The 27,210-nt window shown below is 42.0% G+C and overlaps 1 protein-coding gene across 1 annotated transcript; it reads right to left on the minus strand.

Annotated features, from left to right (window-relative positions):
* Nucleotides 1-4: 4 nt before the first annotated feature.
* Nucleotides 5-26,946, minus strand: LOC131951729 (glutamate dehydrogenase, mitochondrial). Its single transcript, XM_059314093.1, has 12 exons — nucleotides 26,440-26,946; nucleotides 23,430-23,630; nucleotides 14,281-14,367; nucleotides 10,893-10,981; nucleotides 10,073-10,171; nucleotides 9,399-9,536; nucleotides 8,962-9,099; nucleotides 7,235-7,315; nucleotides 6,981-7,104; nucleotides 6,347-6,438; nucleotides 5,789-5,851; nucleotides 5-551 (listed from the first exon to the last, which is right to left on the minus strand). Exons 1-12 carry the CDS (start codon nucleotides 26,807-26,809, stop codon nucleotides 432-434), a joined length of 1,602 nt encoding a protein of 533 aa, XP_059170076.1. The 5' UTR covers nucleotides 26,810-26,946; the 3' UTR covers nucleotides 5-431.
* Between the last annotated feature and the right edge of the window lie 264 nt (nucleotides 26,947-27,210).

Here is a 27,210-nt window from a genome sequence, read left to right on the forward strand (position 1 = left end):
AGCAGCTATTTCTTTGGTTTATTGGCATAATGTAAAAATATGTATGCTACTACTGTCTGACAGCAAAACTTTTGTACCAAGTGATGGATGTAAACAGCCCTTATTGTAAGACCCAATACAAGAAACTTGAGATAAACAAATCATACACTAAAGTGACGCAAAGATAAATTACATGATAAACAATACACTCAAGTAATGGCTATACATAAGTGGAGCTATCTTAAACTTTGAACTCATGGACATGTACCGGGAAGGGGGGGGGGGGGGGGGAGAGAAATTGTGGAGACTCATTGAGTAAAATTGTTGGATAATATATTTGAGAAAAATTGAAAGCAATCCTCCCATTGGTCAGATCATCTAACAGGCAGCCATGTTAACAAAGTCCACTGAGTTGGCAGCCACCATTTTGTGGTGTCCACACTTAGATGGCTTTACGTGAAAGTAAGTCCAGCTTCTAGGTATACGTCAAAGATCTTTTCTATGCTGCACATGTAAGCAGCTGTACGAATGTCAAGCCCAAGGTTATATTCCATTGCCGTTTTCATAATTTTCTGGAAACAATACATTAAGATAGTTAAATCAAAAGGAAATTATTGCAGCAAAGGCTGAATGATGAAACAATTTTTTTGAAAATCTCATATTTCTTTAAATGAACAATTACCACCTGGTAACCCATGGAAATTCCGTTACAATTTTTAGTCAAGAAACGCCATGCTCGTTAGAAATGTGGGTACCATGTTGGCTGGGACAATTTTTTTCCTCATGTGTTAAGTTGAATGTCATCGCATCATAATGCTAGCAATTATAATACTATGTTAGCTATCCAAAATTAAGTTCTGTTAATACTACTGCTACCAGCGATCTACATTTGAATACAAATGAGTTACTATCTTGAAGGACACTACTGTTGGTCCGAAAATATCGAATCCATGGAAAATTTGTATTTCTAATACTTAATTCCAGACTGCGTAGGAACCCTGTATAAGGAGGCTACATGAGACTTACTCTAGCTGATTTATTTAGGAACCCTGTATGAGGCTACATGAGACTTACTCTAGCTGATTTATTTAGGAAGCCTGTATAAGGAGGCTACATGAGACTTACTCTAGCTGATTTATTTAGGAACCCTGTATAAGGAGGCTACATGAGACTTACTCTAGCTGATTTATTTAGGAACCCTGTATAAGGAGGCTACATGAGACTTACTCTAGCTGATTTATTTAGGAACCCTGTATAAGGAGGCTACATGAGACTTACTCTAGCTGATTTATTTAGGAACCCTGTATAAGGAGGCTACATGAGACTTACTCTAGCTGATTTATTTAGGAGCCCTGTATAAGGAGGCTACATGAGACTTACTCTAGCTGATTTATTTAGGAACCCTGTATAAGGAGGCTACATGAGACTCTAGCTGATTTATTTAGGAACCCTGTATAAGGAGGCTACATGAGACTTACTCTAGCTGATTTATTTAGGAACCCTGTATAAGGAGGCTACATGAGACTTACTCTAGCTGATTTATTTAGGAACCCTGTATAAGGAGGCTACAAGAGACTTACTCTAGCTGATTTATTTAGGAACCCTGTATGAGGCTACATGAGACTTACTCTAGCTGATTTATTTAGGAACCCTGTATAAGGAGGCTACATGAGACTTACTCTAGCTGATTTATTTAGGAAGCCTGTATAAGGAGGCTACATGAGACTTACTCTAGCTGATTTATTTAGGAACCCTGTATAAGGAGGCTACAAGAGACTTACTCTAGCTGATTTATTTAGGAGCCCTGTATAAGGAGGCTACATGAGACTTACTCTAGCTGATTTATTTAGGAACCCTGTATAAGGAGGCTACATGAGACTAGCTGATTTATTTAGGAACCCTGTATAAGGAGGCTACAAGAGACTTACTCTAGCTGATTTATTTAGGAGCCCTGTATAAGGAGGCTACATGAGACTTACTCTAGCTGATTTATTTAGGAACCCTGTATAAGAAGGCTACAAGAGACTTACTCTAGCTGATTTATTTAGGAACCCTGTATGAGGCTACATGAGACTTACTCTAGCTGATTTATTTAGGAACCCTGTATAAGGAGGCTACAAGAGACTTACTCTAGCTGATTTATTTAGGAGCCCTGTATAAGGAGGCTACAAGAGACTTACTCTAGCTGATTTATTTAGGAGCCCTGTATAAGGAGGCTACATGAGACTTACTCTAGCTGATTTATTTAGGAACCCTGTATAAGAAGGCTACAAGAGACTTACTCTAGCTGATTTATTTAGGAACCCTGTATGAGGCTACATGAGACTTACTCTAGCTGATTTATTTAGGAACCCTGTATAAGGAGGCTACAAGAGACTTACTCTAGCTGATTTATTTAGGAGCCCTGTATAAGGAGGCTACAAGAGACTTACTCTAGCTGATTTATTTAGGAACCCTGTATAAGGAGGCTACATGAGACTTACTCTAGCTGATTTATTTAGGAACCCTGTATAAGGAGGCTACATGAGACTTACTCTAGCTGATTTATTTAGGAACCCTGTATAAGGAGGCTACATAAGACTTACTCTAGCTGATTTATTTAGGAGCCCTGTATAAGAAGGCTACATGAGACTTACTCTAGCTGATTTATTTAGGAACCCTGTATAAGGAGGCTACATAAGACTTACTCTAGCTGATTTATTTAGGAGCCCTGTATAAGAAGGCTACATGAGACTTACTCTAGCTGATTTATTTAGGAACCCTGTATAAGGAGGCTACATGAGACTTACTCTAGCTGATTTATTTAGGAACCCTGTATAAGGAGGCTACATGAGACTTACTCTAGCTGATTTATTTAGGAACCCTGTATAAGGAGGCTACATGAGACTTACTCTAGCTGATTTATTTAGGAACCCTGTATAAGGAGGCTACATGAGACTTACTCTAGCTGATTTATTTAGGAACCCTGTATAAGGAGGCTACATGAGACTTACTCTAGCTGATTTATTTAGGAACCCTGTATGAGGCTACAAGAGACTTACTCTAGCTGATTTATTTAGGAGCCCTGTATAAGGAGGCTATAAGAGACTAACTCTAGCTGATTTATTTAGGAACCCTGTATAAGGAGGCTACATGAGACTTACTCTAGCTGATTTATTTAGGAACCCTGTATAAGGAGGCTACATGAGACTTACTCTAGCTGATTTATTTAGGAACCCTGTATAAGGAGGCTATATGAGACTAGCTGATTTATTTAGGAACCCTGTATAAGAAGGCTACATGAGACTAGCTGATTTATTTAGGAACCCTGTATAAGGAGGCTACATGAGACTTACTCTAGCTGATTTATTTAGGAACCCTGTATAAGGAGGCTACAAGAGACTTACTCTAACTGATTTATTTAGGAACCCTGTATAAGGAGGCTACATGAGACTTACTCTAGCTGATTTATTTAGGAACCCTGTATAAGGAGGCTACATGAGACTTACTCTAGCTGATTTATTTAGGAACCCTGTATAAGGAGGCTACAAGAGACTTACTCTAGCTGATTTATTTAGGAACCCTGTATAAGGAGGCTACATGAGACTTACTCTAGCTGATTTATTTAGGAACCCTGTATAAGGTGGCTACATGAGACTTACTCTAGCTGATTTATTTAGGAGCCCTGTATAAGGAGGCTATAAGAGACTAACTCTAGCTGATTTATTTAGGAACCCTGTATAAGGAGGCTACATGAGACTTACTCTAGCTGATTTATTTAGGAACCCTGTATGAGGCTACAAGAGACTTACTCTAGCTGATTTATTTAGGAGCCCTGTATAAGGAGGCTATAAGAGACTAACTCTAGCTGATTTATTTAGGAACCCTGTATAAGAAGGCTACATGAGACTTACTCTAGCTGATTTATTTAGGAACCCTGTATAAGGAGGCTATATGAGACTAGCTGATTTATTTAGGAACCCTGTATAAGAAGGCTACATGAGACTAGCTGATTTATTTAGGAACCCTGTATAAGGAGGCTACATGAGACTTACTCTAGCTGATTTATTTAGGAACCCTGTATAAGGAGGCTACAAGAGACTTACTCTAGCTGATTTATTTAGGAACCCTGTATAAGGAGGCTACATGAGACTTACTCTAGCTGATTTATTTAGGAACCCTGTATAAGGAGGCTACATGAGACTTACTCTAGCTGATTTATTTAGAAACCCTGTATAAGGAGGCTACATGAGACTTACTCTAGCTGATTTATTTAGGAACCCTGTATAAGGAGGCTACAAGAGACTTACTCTAGCTGATTTATTTAGGAACCCTGTATAAGGAGGCTACATGAGACTTACTCTAGCTGATTTATTTAGGAACCCTGTATAAGGAGGCTACATGAGACTTACTCTAGCTGATTTATTTAGGAACCCTGTATAAGGAGGCTACATGAGACTTACTCTAGCTGATTTATTTAGGAACCCTGTATAAGGAGGCTACATGAGACTTACTCTAGCTGATTTATTTAGGAACCCTGTATGAGGCTACATGAGACTTACTCTAGCTGATTTATTTAGGAACCCTGTATAAGGAGGCTACATGAGACTTACTCTAGCTGATTTATTTAGGAACCCTGTATAAGAAGGCTACATGAGACTTACTCTAGCTGATTTATTTAGGAGCCCTGTATAAGGAGGCTATAAGAGACTAACTCTAGCTGATTTATTTAGGAACCCTGTATAAGGAGGCTACAAGAGACTTACTCTAGCTGATTTATTTAGGAACCCTGTATAAGGAGGCTACATGAGACTTACTCTAGCTGATTTATTTAGGAACCCTGTATAAGGAGGCTACATGAGACTTACTCTAGCTGATTTATTTAGGAACCCTGTATAAGGAGGCTACATGAGACTTACTCTAGCTGATTTATTTAGGAACCCTGTATGAGGCTACATGAGACTTACTCTAGCTGATTTATTTAGGAACCCTGTATAAGGAGGCTACATGAGACTTACTCTAGCTGATTTATTTAGGAACCCTGTATAAGAAGGCTACATGAGACTTACTCTAGCTGATTTATTTAGGAGCCCTGTATAAGGAGGCTATAAGAGACTAACTCTAGCTGATTTATTTAGGAACCCTGTATAAGGAGGCTACATGAGACTTACTCTAGCTGATTTATTTAGGAACCCTGTATAAGGAGGCTACAAGAGACTTACTCTAGCTGATTTATTTAGGAAGCCTGTATAAGGAGGCTATAAGAGACTAACTCTAGCTGATTTATTTAGGAGCCCTGTATAAGGAGGCTACAAGAGACTTACTCTAGCTGATTTATTTAGGAACCCTGTATAAGAAGGCTACAAGAGACTTACTCTAGCTGATTTATTTAGGAACCCTGTATAAGGAGGCTACATGAGACTTACTCTAGCTGATTTATTTAGGAACCCTGTATAAGGAGGCTACATGAGACTTACTCTAGCTGATTTATTTAGGAACCCTGTATAAGGAGGCTACATGAGACTTACTCTAGCTGATTTATTTAGGAACCCTGTATAAGGAGGCTACATGAGACTTACTCTAGCTGATTTATTTAGGAAGCCTGTATAAGGAGGCTACATGAGACTTACTCTAGCTGATTTATTTAGGAACCCTGTATAAGGAGGCTACATGAGACTCTAGCTGATTTATTTAGGAACCCTGTATAAGGAGGCTACATGAGACTTACTCTAGCTGATTTATTTAGGAGCCCTGTATAAGGAGGCTACATGAGACTTACTCTAGCTGATTTATTTAGGAACCCTGTATAAGGAGGCTACATGAGACTTACTCTAGCTGATTTTTCCATGGTTTGTTCAAGACCAGAGTGGACGATATCTTTTTCTGATGCACCCTGCACAGTGAGAAACATTAGAAATTAGAACCCTGCACAGTGAGAAACATTAGAAATTAGAAGCTAATCATTACATTCATGATGGCACAAACCCCAATTATTACATTCATAATGGCCGAAGCCCCAATCATTACATTCATGATGGCACAAACCCCAATTATTACATTCATAATGGCCGAAGCCCCAATCATTACATTCATGATGGCCAAAACCCCAATTATTACATTCATAATGGATGAAGCACCAATCATTACATTCATGCTGGCCCAAACCCCAATTATTACATTCATAATGGCCCAAACCCCAATTATTACATTCATGATGGCCAAAAAAGCCAATCATTACATTCATGATGGCCAAAAAACCCAATCATTACATTCATGATGGCCGAAGCCCCAATCATTACATTCATAATGGAAAAAAGCCCCAATCATTACTTTCAAGATGGTTGAAGCCCTAATCATTATAATTAACATAATTAGACTGAAGACTTACAGCAATTCTTTTCTCAAACTCTTCACTGGGAACTACTGGAATCTTGCCTCCATTTTTGCCAAACTTGCGCTCTAAAGATTTTTGGACACTTTCTAAAGATAAAAAACAGATATCACTGGTAAGACCCTAGAATGACACTCCTCTGTCACTAGATGTCCAGCAGTCAAAACTTTATTTACACCAAATGGTGCATTCAGCCGTATTTTTTATTCTTTAAGGGATATTTTTGCTCTACAAGTACTAGCAAATTGTTTTTTAAGGCTGCAGATGTTAGTGTGTAAAATATTTAACCAAAGATTGTTTTTTTATTCTACTATTCTAATGATGGTTTTAGAAGTAAAGTAGACATCTACTATTCTAATGATGATTTTAGAGGTAAAGTAGACATCTACTATTCTAATGATGGTTTTAGAAGTAAAGTAGACATCTACTATTCTAATGATGGTTTTAAAAGTAAAGTAGACATCTCCATCAAGTGTAAAGTAAGCAAAAGCTGTACAAAATTGAATTGTACTAGGTTGAGATTTTTAACTTCAGTTCTCATCTAAGCAGCAAGTTATCAAAATGGAAAGTTAGTCTTTTTATATTTCAAAAGAGTATCTAAAAATTTGAGGATATCTTTCCGGAATGTTACCTAGCAAATGGTAATTGGAGTCTCTTTCATATTTAAAGGTTAGGCGACCATAACTGACATGGTTGAGATTTTTGAGCCACTCAAAGTAGGAGACTGTCACACCTCCCGCATTGATGTACAGATCCTGGAGAGAAAAAACTCATTTGAAATCAGTTCAAAATATTAAATAGGATCAGGATTTATGTCAGATCTTTCCTAACATTATCTTCACATGGCGTTATAATATAATGAAATATGATTAGAAAAAAACTTACTGGAATAATGAGTACATTTTTCTTGACAAGAATGTTATCAGCAGCCATTGTGGTAGGGCCATTAGCTCCTTCAGCTATGATCTATAAATAAAGGTAGTGCATAAAACAGATGGTAGATCTCCTTTACAACTCCACTAAACAACTGATGAACTTGATCAAAGTGCGAAGCATGGTCTATTTTTACTCATTGAAAAAACAAGTTCATCATGAAGCATGTTTTCAATTACAAATTCCTCATGAAATGGATGCACCAAAATAAATGTAGATCTGTGTCAACCAACAGCCCATCCCCCCCCCCCCCCCCCCCTTAAGGGGAGGGGTCTAAAATTGGTTTTAAAATGGTTTTTAACTTATGAATGCACAAGATAATATTTTAAAATATAATTTAGCGGAGTCATTTTTATTGATAAAAAAACCACAATTGTAATTGTCTTAGGTGCCACTTTTTCATGGGCCAGCGAGATCTGCGTCGAGCAAGTGGCAGAATTCTCTCTTACCTTAGCCTGTATCTTGTCAGCATTGTCTTTAGTGATCTGTTTCTCTGTGTCAACTTGAGCAAGTGGCAGAACTCTCTCTTACCTTAGCCTGTATCTTGTCAGCATTGTCTTTAGTGATCTGTTTCTCTGTGTCAACTTGAGCAAGTGGCAGAACTCTCTCTTACCTTAGCCTGTATCTTGTCAGCATTGTCTTTAGTGATCTGTTTCTCTGTGTCAACTTGAGCAAGTGGCAGAATTCTCTCTTACCTTAGCCTGTATCTTGTCAGCATTGTCTTTAGTGATCTGTTTCTCTGTGTCAACTTGAGCAAGTGGCAGAACTCTCTCTTACCTTAGCCTGTATCTTGTCAGCATTGTCTTTAGTGATCTGTTTCTCTGTGTCAACTTGAGCAAGTGGCAGAACTCTCTCTTACCTTAGCCTGTATCTTGTCAGCATTGTCTTTAGTGATCTGTTTCTCTGTGTCAACTTGAGCAAGTGGCAGAACTCTCTCTTACCTTAGCCTGTATCTTGTCAGCATTGTCTTTAGTGATCTGTTTCTCTGTGTCAACTTGAGCAAGTGGCAGAACTCTCTCTTACCTTAGCCTGTATCTTGTCAGCATTGTCTTTAGTGATCTGTTTCTCTGTGTCAACTTGAGCAAGTGGCAGAACTCTCTCTTACCTTAGCCTGTATCTTGTCAGCATTGTCTTTAGTGATCTGTTTCTCTGTGTCAACTTGAGCAAGTGGCAGAATTCTCTCTTACCTTAGCCTGTATCTTGTCAGCATTGTCTTTAGTGATCTGTTTCTCTGTGTCAACTTGAGCAAGTGGCAGAACTCTCTCTTACCTTAGCTTGTATCTTGTCAGCATTGTCTTTAGTGATCTGTTTCTCTGTGTCAACTTGAGCAAGTGGCAGAATTCTCTCTTACCTTAGCCTGTATCTTGTCAGCATTGTCTTTAGTGATCTGTTTCTCTGTGTCAACTTGAGCAAGTGGCAGAACTCTCTCTTACCTTAGCCTGTATCTTGTCAGCATTGTCTTTAGTGATCTGTTTCTCTGTGTCAACTTGAGCAAGTGGCAGAACTCTCTCTTACCTTAGCCTGTATCTTGTCAGCATTGTCTTTAGTGATCTGTTTCTCTGTGTCAACTTGAGCAAGTGGCAGAACTCTCTCTTACCTTAGCCTGTATCTTGTCAGCATTGTCTTTAGTGATCTGTTTCTCTGTGTCAACTTGAGCAAGTGGCAGAACTCTCTCTTACCTTAGCCTGTATCTTGTCAGCATTGTCTTTAGTGATCTGTTTCTCACTGGCAGCAGGTACCAAAATGTCACACTTTTCATACAGCAAGTTACCTTCATATGGTTGGGCATTTGGAAAACCTACAATGGTACCATTTTCCTGGGAAAAACAAATAGCAACCTTTGTTTCATTTGCCTTAATTGATTGGCTTACAATTTTGTAATCTTCCAATTCCCTAGCACTGACTAGAGCAATGACTTACAATTTTGTAATCTTCCAATTCCCTAGCACTGACTAGAGCAATGACTTACAATTTTGTAATCTTCCAATTCCCTAGCACTGACTAGAGCAATGACTTACAATTTTGTAATCTTCCAATTCCCTAGCACTGACTAGAGCAATGACTTACAATTTTGTAATCTTCCAATTCCCTAGCACTGACTAGAGCAATGACTTACAATTTTGTAATCTTCCAATTCCCTAGCACTGATGCCATCAGGATTGTAGATGCTGCCATCATATTCCATGACCCCAATACATTTAGCACCTGCTCTGGTCAAGTAGCGCATTGAGTGGAGACCAACATTACCAAAGCCCTAGTTGATAGAAAAATATTTGAGTGGGGACCAACATTACCAAAGCCCTAGTTGATAGAAAAATATTTGAGTGGGGACCAACATTACCAAAGCCCTAGTTGATAGAAAAATATTTGAGTGGGGACCAACATTACCAAAGCCCTAGTTGATAGAAAAATATTTGAGTGGGGACCAACATTACCAAAGCCCTAGTTGATAGAAAAATATTTGAGTGGGGACCAACATTACCAAAACCCTAGTTGATAGAAAAATATTTGAGTGGGGACCAACATTACCAAAGCCCTAGTTGATAGAAAAATATTTGAGTCGGGACCAACATTACCAAAGCCCTAGTTGATGTGTTCAATGGATATTTACACCCTCAATCCCATATATCACTAATGTAATCTGTTCCTGTGTAATTGGTTTGTAATGTAATCTGTTCCTGTGTAATTGGTTTGTAATGTAATCTGTTCCTGTGTAATTGGTTTGTAATGTAATCTGTTCCTGTGTAATTGGTTTGTAATGTAATCTGTTCCTGTGTAATTGAATCTTACCTGCAAGATGAAGGTCTTATCTCCAAAGCCTGGGGTCAAGCCCACCATGCTTGTATAGCTGGCCTCCATTATAAAGTTGCTCAGTCCATGGTACAGTCCCTAGACACAAACAATGGCATGGTACAGTCCCTAGACAATGGCATGGTACAGTCCCTAGACAATGGCATGGTACAGTCCCTAGACACAAACAATGGCATGGTACAGTCCCTAGACAATGGCATGGTACAGTCCCTAGACAATGGCATGGTACAGTCCCTAGACACAAACAATGGCATGGTACAGTCCCTAGACACAAACAATGGCATGGTACAGTCCCTAGACACAAACAATGGCATGGTACATTCCCTAGACACAAACAATGGCATGGTACAGTCCCTAGACACAAACAATGGCAAGGTACAGTCCCTAGACAATGGCATGGTACAGTCCCTAGACAATGGCATGGTACAGTCCCTAGACACAAACAATGGCACGGTACAGTCCCTAGACACAAACAATGGCATGGTACAGTCCCTAGACACAAACAATGGCATGGTACAGTCCCTAGACACAAACAATGGCATGGTACATTCCCTAGACACAAACAATGGCATGGTACAGTCCCTAGACACAAACAATGGCAAGGTACAGTCCCTAGACAATGGCATGGTACAGTCCCTAGACAATGGCATGGTACAGTCCCTAGACACAAACAATGGCATGGTACAGTCCCTAGACACAAACAATGGCATGGTACAGTCCCTAGACACAAACAATGAGATGAGATGTAAATAATCCATGACATGAGATGTAAATAATCCATGAGATGAGAGCTACTCACCCTTCCTGTTGCAGATATACGCCCATGGATTCCTCCCTGTGGAATTGGTTTGCCAGTGACACAAGCTCTAGCATTAATGTCACCATGACCTAAGGGAAAACACACACACACACTATAAAACTGGTTCAAGCTAGTTTTTTTAGGACAATTTAAGCTAAACCTTCAAATAAAAACATTTTTAAACAAAACCTGCAAATTAAAATAATTTCAAACAAAACTTTCAAATAAAAAGCCACCGAAATGGAAATTCTTTTAAATACAAGCTAAACTAGAGTTACGTTTTTAAGGCCAATATTTAGTCGTAGCTGACCTGTTAAAAATGTTTTATCTAGTTCACAATGACTATATTTTTAAGGCAAGTTGTGTAACTCAATTTAGACCCACTTCTAATGCAGCCATTTTGTTCAAATTTTCCAGAACATAAGAATGTCTAATTTTTAATCCAGAGACATTTACTGACAAGTAAGAATGTCTAATTTTTAATCCAGAGACATTTACTGACAAGTAAGAATGTCTAATTTTTAATCCAGAGACTATTTACTGACAAGTAAGAATGTCTAATTTTTAATGCAGAGACTATTTACTGACAAGTAAGAATGTCTAATTTTTAATGCAGAGACATTTACTGACAAGTAAGAATGTCTAATTTTTAATCCAGAGACATTTACTGACAAGTAAGAATGTCTAATTTTTAATCCAGAGACTATTTACTGACAAGTAAGAATGTCTAATTTTTAATGCAGAGACTATTTACTGACAAGTAAGAATGTCTAATTTTTAATCCAGAGACATTTACTGACAAGTAAGAATGTCTAATTTTTAATGCAGAGACATTTACTGACAAGTAAGAATGTCTAATTTTTAATGCAGAGACTATTTACTGACAAGTAAGAATGTCTAATTTTTAATCCAGAGACATTTACTGACAAGTAAGAATGTCTAATTTTTAATCCAGAGACATTTACTGACAAGTAAGAATGTCTAATTTTTAATCCAGAGACTATTTACTGACAAGTAAGAATGTCTAATTTTTAATGCAGAGACTATTTACTGACAAGTAAGAATGTCTAATTTTTAATGCAGAGACATTTACTGACAAGTAAGAATGTCTAATTTTTAATGCAGAGACATTTACTGACAAGTAAGAATGTCTAATTTTTAATCCAGAGACTATTTACTGACAAGTAAGAATGTCTAATTTTTAATGCAGAGACTATTTACTGACAAGTAAGAATGTCTAATTTTTAATCCAGAGACATTTACTGACAAGTAAGAATGTCTAATTTTTAATGCAGAGACATTTACTGACAAGTAAGAATGTCTAATTTTTAATCCAGAGACATTTACTGACAAGTAAGAATGTCTAATTTTTAATCCAGAGACATTTACTGACAAGTAAGAATGTCTAATTTTTAATCCAGAGACTATTTACTGACAAGTAAGAATGTCTAATTTTTAATGCAGAGACTATTTACTGACAAGTAAGAATGTCTAATTTTTAATGCAGAGACATTTACTGACAAGTAAGAATGTCTAATTTTTAATCCAGAGACATTTACTGACAAGTAAGAATGTCTAATTTTTAATCCAGAGACTATTTACTGACAAGTAAGAATGTCTAATTTTTAATGCAGAGACTATTTACTGACAAGTAAGAATGTCTAATTTTTAATCCAGAGACATTTACTGACAAGTAAGAATGTCTAATTTTTAATCCAGAGACTATTTACTGACAAGTAAGAATGTCTAATTTTTAATGCAGAGACTATTTACTGACAAGTAAGAATGTCTAATTTTTAATGCAGAGACATTTACTGACAAGTAAGAATGTCTAATTTTTAATGCAGAGACTATTTACTGACAAGTAAGAATGTCTAATTTTTAATGCAGAGACTATTTACTGACAAGTAAGAATGTCTAATTTTTAATGCAGAGACTATTTACTGACAAGTAAGAATGTCTAATTTTTAATGCAGAGACTATTTACTGACAAGTAAGAATGTCTAATTTTTAATGCAGAGACTATTTACTGACAAGTAAGAATGTCTAATTTTTAATGCAGAGACTATTTACTGACAAGTAAGAATGTCTAATTTTTAATGCAGAGACTATTTACTGACAAGTAAGAATGTCTAATTTTTAATGCAGAGACTATTTACTGACAAGTAAGAAAACAAAATGAATGAAGGGCTACTCCAACTGTTTGGTCAACAGAAATAACAAAATCAAATTATTTTAAATTACTTTTTTAGAAGCATTGGTCCCTCATGACACCTCTTACACATTTTAGAAACCAATTTAGTAGCAAGGTTGGACCTAGTACAATAATGTAAAGTAGCAAGGTTGGACCTAGTACAATAATGTAAAGTAGCAAGGTTGGACCTAGTACAATAATGTAAAGTAGCAAGGTTGGACCTAGTACAATAATGTAAAGTAGCAAGGTTGGACCTAGTACAATAATGTAAAGTAGCAAGGTTGGACCTAGTACAATAATGTAAAGTAGCAAGGTTGGACCTAGTACAATAATGTAAAGTAGCAAGGTTGGACCTAGTACAATAATGTAAAGTAGCAAGGTTGGACCTAGTACAATAATGTAAAGTAGCAAGGTTGGACCTAGTACAATAATGTAAAGTAGCAAGGTTGGACCTAGTACAATAATGTAAAGTAGCAAGGTTGGACCTAGTACAATAATGTAAAGTAGCAAGGTTGGACCTAGTACAAGGTTGGACACAACCCTTCCAACTTTCTAGCTATTGGTGAGGGGACTAACAATAGGTTAAAGGTCAACTTGCATGGCCATTTGACCTAATTAAATGACCTAATTAACTGCTATCTATCACTAATCTATGACCATGAATGTTCTGTACATTCCTATGGCTTGTCATATTCAGTTCTGGCCTATCTACTATGATGCACTCACCTAATGTGTCTCGCCTGTCTACTATGATGCACTCACCTAATGAGTTTGGCCTGTCTACTATGATGCACTCACCTAATGAGTTTGGCCTGTCTACTATGATGCACTCACCTAATGAGTTTGGCCTGTCTACTATGATGCACTCACCTAATGAGTTTGGCCTGTCTACTATGATGCACTCACCTAATGAGTTTGGCCTGTCTACAATGATGCACTCACCTAATGAGTTTGGCCTGTCTACTATGATGCACTCACCTAATGAATTTGGCCTGTCTACTATGATGCACTCACCTAATGAGTTTGGCCTGTCTACTATGATGCACTCACCTAATGAGTTTGGCCTGTCTACTATGATGCACTCACCTAATGAGTTTGGCCTGTCTACTATGATGCACTCACCTAATGAGTTTGGCCTGTCTACTATGATGCACTCACCTAATGAGTTTGGCCTGTCTACTATGATGTACTCACCTAATGAGTTGGAGTAAGTGTCAGAGATCCAACTCATCTCTCTCTCACCGGTCCCCATGTCAGGGGCTGGCACATCAATACCTGGACCTGAAACAGCAATCACTTCATTAGTGCTGACTCAAACACTTGTATGTGAGGGTGTGTGTGTTACACCTGTATGTGAGGTTGTGTGTGTGCCACACCTGTATGTGCGGTTGTGCTACACCTGTATGTGAGGTTGTGTGTGTGCTACACCTGTATGTGAGTGTGTGTGCTACACCTGTATGTGAGGTTGTGTGTGTGCTACACCTGTATGTATGTGTGCTACACCAGTATGTGAGTGTGCTACACCAGTATGTGAGTGTGTGTGCTACACCTGTATGTGAGGTTGTGTGTGTGTGCTACACCTGTATGTGAGTGTGTGTGTGTGTGCTACACCTGTATGTGTGCTACACCTGTATGTGAGGTTGTGTGTGTGCTACACCTGTATGTGAGGTTGTGTGTGTGTGCTACACCTGTATGTGAGGTTGTGTGTGTGCTACACCTGTATGTGAGGGTGTGTGTGTGTGTGCTACACCTGTATGTGAGGTTGTGTGTGTGTGCTACACCTGTATGTGAGGTTGTGTGTGTGCTACACCTGTATGTGAGGTTGTGTGTGTGCTACACCTGTATGTGAGGTTGTGTGTGTGTGCTACACCTGTATGTGAGTGTGTGTTCTACACCTGTATGTGAGTGTGTGTGCTACACCTGTATGTGAGTGTGTGTGCTACACCTGTATGTGAGTGTGTGTGCTACACCTGTATGTGAGTGTGTGTGCTACACCTGTATGTGAGGTTGTGTGTGTGTGCTACACCTGTATGTGAGTGTGTGTGCTACACCTGTATGTGAGTGTGTGTGCTACACCTGTATGTGAGTGTGTGTGCTACACCTGTATGTGAGTGTGTGTGCTACACCTGTATGTGAGGTTGTGTGTGTGTGCTACACCTGCATGTGAGGTTCTGTGTGTGCTACACCTGTATGTGAGGTTGTGTGTGTGTGCTACACCTGTATGTGAGGTTGTGTGTGTGTGCTACACCTGTATGTGAGGTTGTGCTACACCTGTATGTGAGGTTGTGTGTGTGTGCTACACCTGTATGTGAGGTTGTGTGTGTGTGCTACACCTGTGTGTGTGCTACACCTGTATGTGAGGTTGTGTGTGTGCTACACCTGTATGTGAGGGTGTGTGTGTGTGTGCTACACCTGTATGTGAGGTTGTGTGTGTGTGCTACACCTGTATGTGAGGTTGTGTGTGTGTGCTACACCTGTATGTGAGTTTGTGTGTGTGTGCTACACCTGTATGTAAGGGTGTGTGTGTGTGTGCTACACCTGTTTGTGAGGGTGTGTGCTACACCTGTATGTGAGGTTGTGCTATACCTGTATGTGAGGTTGTGCTATACCTGTATGTGAGGTTGTGCTACACATGTATGTAAGGTTGTGTGTTCTACATTTATAATTAGCTCTATTTTAACATAGATAACCTCACATGTCTGGCCCCATCTGACATCCAAATCTGACCCAAAGCCCATGCGACAATGATTGTAATGCCGCACATGCCAACGGTGTATGATTTAAAGGCTGATAAGGGTAGTGTTAAAAAGGCTACCCTGTCCTTGAGATTTGATGCCAACACACGGCCACTTCTCCACACACCCATACCGGCTCCACGTGAAGCCAGCTGATCACAAGCTTGTTTTAAATGACCTAATAAAAGCTCGAGTAGGGGGCGCTGACAAGGGCAATAACTGTCAGAAAGACCAACAGACAATGCTAATCACGTGACAGACTATGTTGACCGAAATGGAGCGCACCACAAGGATCGCCTGCTGCTAGAGTGAACCATTGACAAAAGAATGCACACGATAAAAACAGCTGATGTACTGTTCAGAAATGGGGTCACCTTTAGATCGACCTACATGCGCTACACCCTCCCCTCAACATGTGGGGATTTTCTTGGATTTTCTGCCGGTGCAAACGAAAAGGCTGTGTGCCGTACTAAAACTTGAAGGACAACCGACCAGCTGTTGGCTGACCTATTTTTAGAGCCACACACCAAGCCGCTAAAACGCGTGACAAGCGGCCCACAAGGGATAGAGCAAATCGTTGAAAAAGTAGATCCTGTTTAAATAGGCGACAGGACCAACTGTGACTAACACGTGACGTGGATGGCAAGATGGAGGCGGACAAACCTTCAGCCGATTAGAAGATCAATGGCCCGCCTCGTGTTGGCTCGTGCGGCACATACCAAAAGCTGTAACATGGTCATTTCAAGCCCCCGTAGCTAGCCTAGATGTGAGGTTGTGAACCCAACACACCATCGGGCTCGTGTGGCACTGACCAAAACATGGTCATTTGAAGCCCCCGTACCTAGCCTAGATGTGACCCCCACACATAGGGTTGCCAGATACCTTTTCCGAAAATACTGGACACCTTTCCATCCTTCCCTTCTCAGGTATGCCGCAAAGCAGAAGAAGGGGGGGGGGGGGGGTAACAGAGTATTATTCATATACTTGTCCAGTATTTATATTTATTTTATCCTGGACAGTCTGCTCAAATACTGGACTGTCCAGTTCAAAACTGGACACCTGGCAACCCTACCCACACACTATCAGGCCAACTGTGACCCCCACACACACCATCAGGCCAACTGTGACCCCCACACACCATCAGGCCAACTGTGACCCCCCACACACACCATCAGGCCAACTGTGACCCCCACACACACCATCAGGCCAACTGTGACCCCCACACACCATCATGCCAACTGTGACCCCCCACACACACCATCATGCCAACTGTGACCCCCACACACACCATCAGGCCAACTGTGACCCCCACACACCATCATGCCAACTGTGACCCACACACACCATCAGGCCAACTGTGACCCCCCACACACCATCAGGCCAACTGACCCCCCCCCCACACACACCATCAGGCCAACTGTGACCCCCACACACCATCAGGCCAACTGTGACCCCCACACACCATCAGGCCAACTGTGACCCCCACACACACCATCATGCCAACTGACACCCACACACCATCAGGCCAACTGACCCCCCCCCCACACAGCATCATGCCAACTGTGACCCCCACACACACCATCAACCCAACTGTGACTCCCCCCATACACCATCAACCCAACTGTGACTCCCCCCACACACCATCAGGTTAACTGACCCCCACACACACCATCAGGCCAACTGTGACCCCCACACACCATCATGCCAACTGTGACCCCCACACACCATCATGCCAACTGTGACCCCCACACACCATCAGGCCAACTGTGACTCCCACACACCATCATGCCAACTGTGACCCCCACACACCATCATGCCAACTGTGACCCCCACACACCATCATGCCAACTGTGACCCCCACACACACCATCAGGCCAACTGTGACCCCCACACACCATCATGCCAACTGTGACCCCCACACACCATCATGCCAACTGTGACCCCCACACACCATCATGCCAACTGTGACCCCCACACACCATCATGCCAACTGTGACCCCCACACACCATCATGCCAACTGTGACCCCCACACACCATCATGCCAACTGTGACCCCCACACACCATCATGCCAACTGTGACCCCCACACAGCATCATGCCAACTGTGACCCCCACACACCATCATGCCAACTGTGACCCCCACACACCATCATGCCAACTGTGACCCCCACACACCATCATGCCAACTGTGACCCCCACACACCATCATGCCAACTGTGACCCCCACACACCATCATGCCAACTGTGACCCCCACACACCATCATGCCAACTGTGACCCCCACACACCATCATGCCAACTGTGACCCCCACACACCATCATGCCAACTGTGACCCCCACACACCATCATGCCAACTGTGACCCCCACACACCATCATGCCAACTGTGACCCCCACACACCATCATGCCAACTGTGACCCCCACACACCATCATGCCAACTGTGACACCCACACACAGCATCAGGCCAACTGTGACCCCCACACACAGCATCATGCCAACTGTGACCCCCACACACCATCATGCCAACTGTGACCCCCACACACCATCAGGCCAACTGTGACCCCCACACACACCATCATGCCAACTGACACCCACACACACCATCATGCCAACTGTGACTCCCACACACCATCAGGCCAACTGTGACCCCCACACACACCATCAGGCCAACTGTGACCCCCACACACACCATCAGGCCAACTGTGACCCCCACACACACCATCAGGCCAACTGACCCCCCCACACACACCATCAGGCCAACTGTGACCCCCACACACACCATCAACCCAACTGTGACTCCCCCCACACACCATCAACCCAACTGTGACTCCCCCCACACACCATCAGGTTAACTGACCCCCACACACACCATCAGGCCAACTGTGACCCCCACACACCATCATGCCAACTGTGACCCCCACACACCATCATGCCAACTGTGACCCCCACACACCATCATGCCAACTGTGACCCCCACACACCATCAGGCCAACTGTGACTCCCACACACCATCATGCCAACTGTGACCCCCACACACCATCATGCCAACTGTGACCCCCACACACCATCATGCCAACTGTGACCCCCACACACACCATCAGGCCAACTGTGACCCCCACACACCATCATGCCAACTGTGACCCCCACACACCATCATGCCAACTGTGACCCCCACACACCATCATGCCAACTGTGACCCCCACACAGCATCATGCCAACTGTGACCCCCACACACCATCATGCCAACTGTGACCCCCACACACCATCATGCCAACTGTGACCCCCACACACCATCATGCCAACTGTGACCCCCACACACCATCATGCCAACTGTGACCCCCACACACCATCATGCCAACTGTGACCCCCACACACCATCATGCCAACTGTGACACCCACACACAGCATCAGGCCAACTGTGACCCCCACACACAGCATCATGCCAACTGTGACCCCCACACACCATCATGCCAACTGTGACCCCCACACACCATCAGGCCAACTGTGACCCCCACACACACCATCATGCCAACTGACACCCACACACACCATCATGCCAACTGTGACTCCCACACACCATCAGGCCAACTGTGACCCCCACACACACCATCAGGCCAACTGTGACCCCCACACACACCATCAGGCCAACTGTGACCCCCACACACACCATCAGGCCAACTGACCCCCCCACACACACCATCAGGCCAACTGTGACCCCCACACACACCATCAACCCAACTGTGACTCCCCCCACACACCATCAACCCAACTGTGACTCCCCCCACACACCATCAGGTTAACTGACCCCCACACACACCATCAGGCCAACTGTGACCCCCACACACCATCATGCCAACTGTGACCCCCACACACCATCATGCCAACTGTGACCCCCACACACCATCAGGCCAACTGTGACTCCCACACACCATCATGCCAACTGTGACCCCCACACACCATCAGGCCAACTGACCCCCCCACACACACCATCAGGCCAACTGTGACCCCCACACACACCATCAACCCAACTGTGACTCCCCCCACACACCATCAACCCAACTGTGACTCCCCCCACACACCATCAGGTTAACTGACCCCCACACACACCATCAGGCCAACTGTGACCCCCACACACCATCATGCCAACTGTGACCCCCACACACCATCATGCCAACTGTGACCCCCACACACCATCAGGCCAACTGTGACTCCCACACACCATCATGCCAACTGTGACCCCCACACACCATCATGCCAACTGTGACCCCCACACACCATCATGCCAACTGTGACCCCCCACACACACCATCATGCCAACTGTGACCCCCACACACACCATCAGGCCAACTGTGACCCCCACACACCATCATGCCAACTGTGACCCACACACACCATCAGGCCAACTGTGACCCCCCACACACCATCAGGCCAACTGACCCCCCCCCCACACACACCATCATGCCAACTGTGACCCCCCACACACACCATCATGCCAACTGTGACCCCCACACACACCATCAGGCCAACTGTGACTCCCACACACCATCAGGCCAACTGTGACCCCCACACACACCATCAGGCCAACTGTGACCCCCACACACACCATCATGCCAACTGTGACCCCCACACACACCATCATGCCAACTGACACCCACACACCATCATGCCAACTGACACCCACACACACCATCATGCCAACTGTGACCCCCACACACCATCATGCCAACTGTGACCCCCACACACCATCAGGCCAACTGTGACCCCCACACACACCATCATGCCAACTGTGACCCCCACACACCATCATGCCAACTGTGACCCCCACACACCATCAGGCCAACTGACACCCACACACCATCATGCCAACTGTGACCCCCACACACCATCATGCCAACTGTGACCCCCACACACCATCAGGCCAACTGACACCCACACACCATCATGCCAACTGTGACCCCCACACACCATCAGGCCAACTGTGACCCCCACACACACCATCATGCCAACTGACACCCACACACACCATCATGCCAACTGTGACTCCCACACACCATCATGCCAACTGTGACCCCCACACACACCATCATGCCAACTGACACCCACACACCATCATGCCAACTGACACCCACACACACCATCATGCCAACTGTGACCCCCACACACCATCATGCCAACTGTGACCCCCACACACCATCATGCCAACTGTGACCCCCACACACCATCATGCCAACTGACACCCACACACACCATCATGCCAACTGTGACCCCCACACACCATCAGGCCAACTGACACCCACACACCATCATGCCAACTGTGACCCCCACACACCATCAGGCCAACTGTGACCCCCACACACACCATCATGCCAACTGACCCCCACACACACCATCATGCCAACTGACACCCACACACACCATCATGCCAACTGTGACTCCCACACACCATCATGCCAACTGTGACCCCCACACACCATCATGCCAACTGTGACCCCCACACACCATCATGCCAACTGTGACCCCCACACACCATCAGGCCAACTGTGACCCCCACACACCATCAGGCCAACTGTGACCCCCACACACCATCATGCCAACTGTGACCCCCACACACCATCAGGCCAACTGTGACCCCCACACACCATCATGCCAACTGTGACCCCCACACACCATCAGGCCAACTGTGACCCCCACACACCATCATGCCAACTGTGACCCCCACACACCATCATGCCAACTGTGACCCCCACACACCATCATGCCAACTGACACCCACACACACCATCATGCCAACTGTGACCCACACACACCATCATGCCAACTGTGACCCCCACACACCATCATGCCAACTGTGACCCCCACACACCATCATGCCAACTGTGACCCCCACACACCATCATGCCAACTGTGACCCCCACACACCATCATGCCAACTGTGACCCCCACACACACCATCAGGCCAACTGTGACTCCCACACACAGCATCATGCCAACTGTGACCCCCACACACCATCATGCCAACTGTGACCCCCACACACCATCATGCCAACTGTGACCCCCACACACACCATCAGGCCAACTGTGACCCCCACACACCATCATGCCAACTGTGACTCCCACACAGCATCAGGCCAACTGACACCCACACACACCATCAGGCCAACTGACACCCACACACCATCATGCCAACTGACACCCACACACCATCATGCCAACTGTGACACCCACACACACCATCAGGCCAACTGTGACACCCACACACACCATCAGGCCAACTGACACCCACACACCATCATGCCAACTGTGACCCACACACACCATCAGGCCAACTGACACCCACACACCATCATGCCAACTGTGACCCCCCCCCCCACCCCAAACAGCCTAGATTTGACATCTTCCCACACTTACACCACAAATGTGTCACCCCTACCCCCAACTGAAGGCCAGATGTGACCCACCCCCACACACCAACAGCCTTGACCCAGTCTTCCACTAACATTTTTAAACATCATACACTGCTGGTTGCAAGTTTTCTATCATCTACTGCTGGTTGCAAGTTTTCTATCATCTACTGCTGGTTGCAAGTTTTCTATCATACACTGCTGGTTGCAAGTTTTCTATCATCTACTGCTGGTTCCAAGTTTTCTATCATCTACTGCTGGTTGCAAGTTTTCTATCATACACTGCTGGTTGCAAGTTTTCTATCATCTACTGCTGGTTCCAAGTTTTCTATCATCTACTGCTGGTTGCAAGTTTTCTATCATACACTGCTGGTTGCAAGTTTTCTATCATACACTGCTGGTTGCAAGTTTTCTATCATACACTGCTGGTTGCAAGTTTTTGACATAAAAAAATGTCCAGTGTCATAAATTTGAGAGCATTGAAATCTTCCATTTGATAAGCCCAGGTGTGCTTGACTTACAACCCAGAAGGCAATAAAACTTGTGCAGACCAAGGAGATAAGTTTTTAAGGAGACAATAAAACTTGTGTAGACCAAGGATTTAAGTTTTTAAGGAGACAATAAAACTTGTGTAGACCAAGGATTTAAGTTTTTAAGGAGACAATAAAACTTGTAGACCAAGGATTTAAGTTTTTAAGGAGACAATAAAACTTGTGTAGACCAAGGATTTAAGTTTTTAAGGAGACAATAAAACTTGTGTAGACCAAGGATTTAAGTTTTTAAGGAGACAATAAAACTTGTGTAGACCAAGGATTTAAGTTTTTAAGGAGACAATAAAACTTGTGTAGACCAAGGAGATAAGTTTTTTTAAGGTCACAGACTGTTGGCTGATACCAGTCATAAAAATTTACAACCATTAAGGATCAGATGACAAGATGGCCATGATTATAAGACAAGTTGGTGGCCATGATTATAAGACAAGTTGGTGGCCATGATTATAAGACAAGTTGGTGGCCATGATTATAAGACAAGTTGGTGGCCATGATTATAAGACAAGTTGGTGGCCATGATTATAAGACAAGTTGGTGGCCATGGCCAAATTTCAAGCTAATTATTACCTCGTTTCTGGCCAATATATCCAGTGCCAAGAGAATATTTCAAAACATACTAAGATAGGCCTACATTAACACAGGCAAAATCTACCGACCTATAAAGCCTTTCTTGGCTAGTTCAACTGTGAATCGCCTGGTAATTTTCTCCAGTTCATTGACAGAATAATCTGAAGGGTTGATTTTAACTCCTGCCTTGGCGCCTCCAAAAGGGACGTCAACCACAGCACATTTGTAGGTCATCAGGGCAGCCAGAGCTTTCACCTCGTCCAGGTTAACATCCATACTGTAGCGGATACCTGGATACAGGTGGTCAAGAGTTTAACATCAAGATAGCTCATCTTACTTATATAAGCCAATGTTTAAATAATTACAATGTATCTACTAATTTCAAAAGTAATAAAAAATACCTAACAATACTAACATGGCAATATGTGAAAGGACATGAGAAATCCCAGGAGAAAGTTGGAAAAGAAAGTGGAGATGGTCATGTGTTGAGGACACCTGCAACAAGTGTGATCAGACAAGGCAAATTATGCAATTTTCAACAGGGGAGAACCAAAAAAAACACCTGGCGTAGAGAATTTGAAGATAAAGGGCATGAAAAGTATTAGAAAAATTTGGAAAGAAATGGGAAAAAAAGGGCAAAGACATATGGAAAAAAGGATAATTTGAAGTAAATAATACCAGTTAATAGTTTGTCCCATGGCTATTGGATGAAAGGAAGAATGAATGTTAAATTATTAATTTTTTTTTTTTTACTAAACACCAAGTATGTAACAAAATATGAAGTTACAGGAAAAAAATATTTTTAAAAGGGAAGAAAGTTACAGGAAATGTATTTGGTCTATCACAGGGGTCTCCAAACTTTTCAGCCCGAAGGCCGCATTAACTATCAAATATTAGTTCGGGGGCCAGAGTTTCTTCCAGGCATCTCTTCGGGGTAGCTGAAATGCCTTTAGTTGGGTGTATAGAAACTATATTTCCCTCTCTTATAGTTATGGATTCAGAAAATTTCAATGACTAGTTATGTTTGCAGCAGAGGCCTATTGCTATACCCATTCTTCACCAGACATTTATGGACGTGGCTTGCCTACTTTCCAGGAAGTCACCTATTTCCTTTCTTAACTTAAATACTCTGCTCAGAAGTTTCTCACAACTTAGCCATCGTACTGCTGTGTAATATAGTAAATATTGCGATTCTGTGTTTGTATCTTTCAACATGTCGCTAAACTATCTAGGGTTAAGCCCATATGACCTTATTAAATTCACCATCTTCGTTAGGGTATTCAGTACACAGCTTAAGTCCATATATTTAGCACACAAAGCTTGCCGTTTTCACCAATGTCTGCAAAACGGCGGGCAATGGTATTGCAACCAAAGCTACATTTTCAAATTATTTTGAATTTTCTGGGCAAAGTTCCTCAGCCACCTCCAAGAAACATTTTTTCCCGTGGACAAAAAGATCTCCGCGGGCCGGATGAGAGGACCTCGCGGGCCGCAGTTTGGAGACCCCTGGTCTATCATGTCAAGATGGTATACAAACTCTTAACAAGTTTCCTATCAAACAAATGCCGTCAGCCCTTACAAAGAATACAAATCATAACCTGCACATTCAAGAAAAGTGCAATCTGCAAGAAACTTCATGCCACAGCCAAGAGTTACACAGTCACCTTTGCAATGTACTTTGGCCCACTAGACATAAAAGTAAGTTAAGATCATTATAGCAAAGCAAAGTTGTTTTTTTCCCCCTCAAATTGTTAGGCCCTAAGATCTAGAGCTGTATCTAGATCTAGGTCAAATGTTAGAAAGTGTGACCACAAGCTTTTGGGACTTATGCATGGTTAAAAGTAATGTTACAATTAGAAACTAAATTTTAGCATGGTTAAAAGTAATGTTACAATTAGAAACTAAATTTTAGCATGGTTAAAAGTAATGTTACAATTAGAAACTAAATTTTAGCATGGTTAAAAGTAATGTTACAATTAGAAACTAAATTTTAGCAATTATTTAACATTTCTTAGGATGGTTTAGATAGAACATTATAGAGATTTATTACGAAACTCTAAATAATATACATTCAAAAGAAATTTGTTTGAAAAAAACTGCAGTTTTAGATGAAAGGTTGCAGGATGAGGTGTGAATTATTCTGGCTTTTTGTGATGTCTGACAAAGTAGGAAGGAGAAGGGAAGGTTAAAAATAATTTTAAAAAAAAACATTAAAAAATATCAAAAAACCATTAAAAAATCATCAAAAAACCATTAAAAATCATCAAAAAACCATTAAAAAATCATCAAAAAACCATGACATTGTTTATTGATTGATGACCCACTAATGTTTAGTTCTGGAATGGCCTCCAGTCTACCAATAATGGTCCATTATTTACACTAGACTCTTTTTACTAGCAAGTTGACCTATAGGTCTAACAAATAGAATCTATTTATTATTAATTAATTAGGCCTAGGTAATCGTTTGCCATGTTATTTATTTATTTATTGGGTAGCCCTATACTATACTATAGTAGTTAAGTTTAAGTCTGTATAGTTAAGTAATAAGTATAGTATAGTAAATAATAGGCCCGATTCAGTATAATTAATATTCTATAACTATAACTAATAATATTATAGGCCTAATAATTTTTTAAATAATATAATAGCCTAACTATTGACAATAGTAATATTAGGCCTATAGTCTACAAAGTATAGGCATGGCATAGGCCATATTATATGGCATATAACCATGATATAGGCCTAGTTAATAATGTATTAAGTATTATGTAGGGCCTATTAAATTGTATTAGTAGCTAGATCTAGTGGTAGTAGATTCTAGAGTTATTTAGTATAATTTAGTTATGCTACTCCATACATAACTAGATTCTAGATAGTCTAGATCAGATTCTAATTGTTTCAAGCTGGATTAGTTCAGTATAAATAAGTAGAGTAGATCTAGAATCTATATGTATATTATGTAGATTAGTCTAGATCTAGATCAAGATCTCTAGTTAGCACTAGTCACTAGTAGTTAATAGATCTAGATCTAGAATCTAGAATAAATTATATTGTATATAAGTAAGATCTAGACTCTATAAAATACTCTATATCACTAACCTCCTTTACAAGGTGTCCTATGCTGGCTGTGTTGGGCTCTGTATGCCTCAATCATTTCGTAAGTTCCATTATCTCTTTTGATTGGAAAATTTACCGCCATTACATGATTACAAGGCTTGATTACTCTGAGCAGGCCGTCCACAACTTTTTTTTTGTCGTCTAGGGTTAGATTTTTTCCTTTAATTTTTTTAAGTAATCGATCTTGCAACAGGTTAGCAGATTTGTCAAAAAAAAGTTCAACTTGTTCGAAAAAACTTGGCTCCTCATCACTTTGGATTGTAGAGGTGTGGCGAGATGAACCGATAACCACAGGTCTTGAATGAGTCAAAACACAGTTTTTTGGAAGCGTCTGAGCTGCAACTCGCAACATGGTTGAATTTTGAAAGTTATAAAATGTCTCCTCAAGGCTCAAACTGAAGGCGGATTCCAACTAGACCAGGATGAGGACACTGTAGGTCTAGATCTAACAGCGCACAGTCTTCAGTGCGAAAGGCTGGGTTTTATATACGGCTACGATTGGTCTTCTAGTGACCTTGACCTGACCTATAATGTTTGGGGGTGTGACAATTAATAGCCAATCATAACACTATTTCATACGCCCTAAAAGGAACTAGGTCATAAAATAGTTTAAACTTAAAAACTAAACACAAAACCATTACTGTTCATTATTTCAATACGTCCTCACAAAATTTAGTGTGGCGTCACACTTGCCCAGCATTTTAAAATATTTGTACACATTATTGTTTTGAAAATTGATCAATCAATCTAATA

This window comes from Physella acuta, unplaced genomic scaffold, assembly GCF_028476545.2.
Source record: "Physella acuta isolate Inbredline_101_S28 unplaced genomic scaffold, ASM2847654v3 ptg000824l, whole genome shotgun sequence".
In the NCBI taxonomy this organism is placed as follows: domain Eukaryota; kingdom Metazoa; phylum Mollusca; class Gastropoda; family Physidae; genus Physella; species Physella acuta.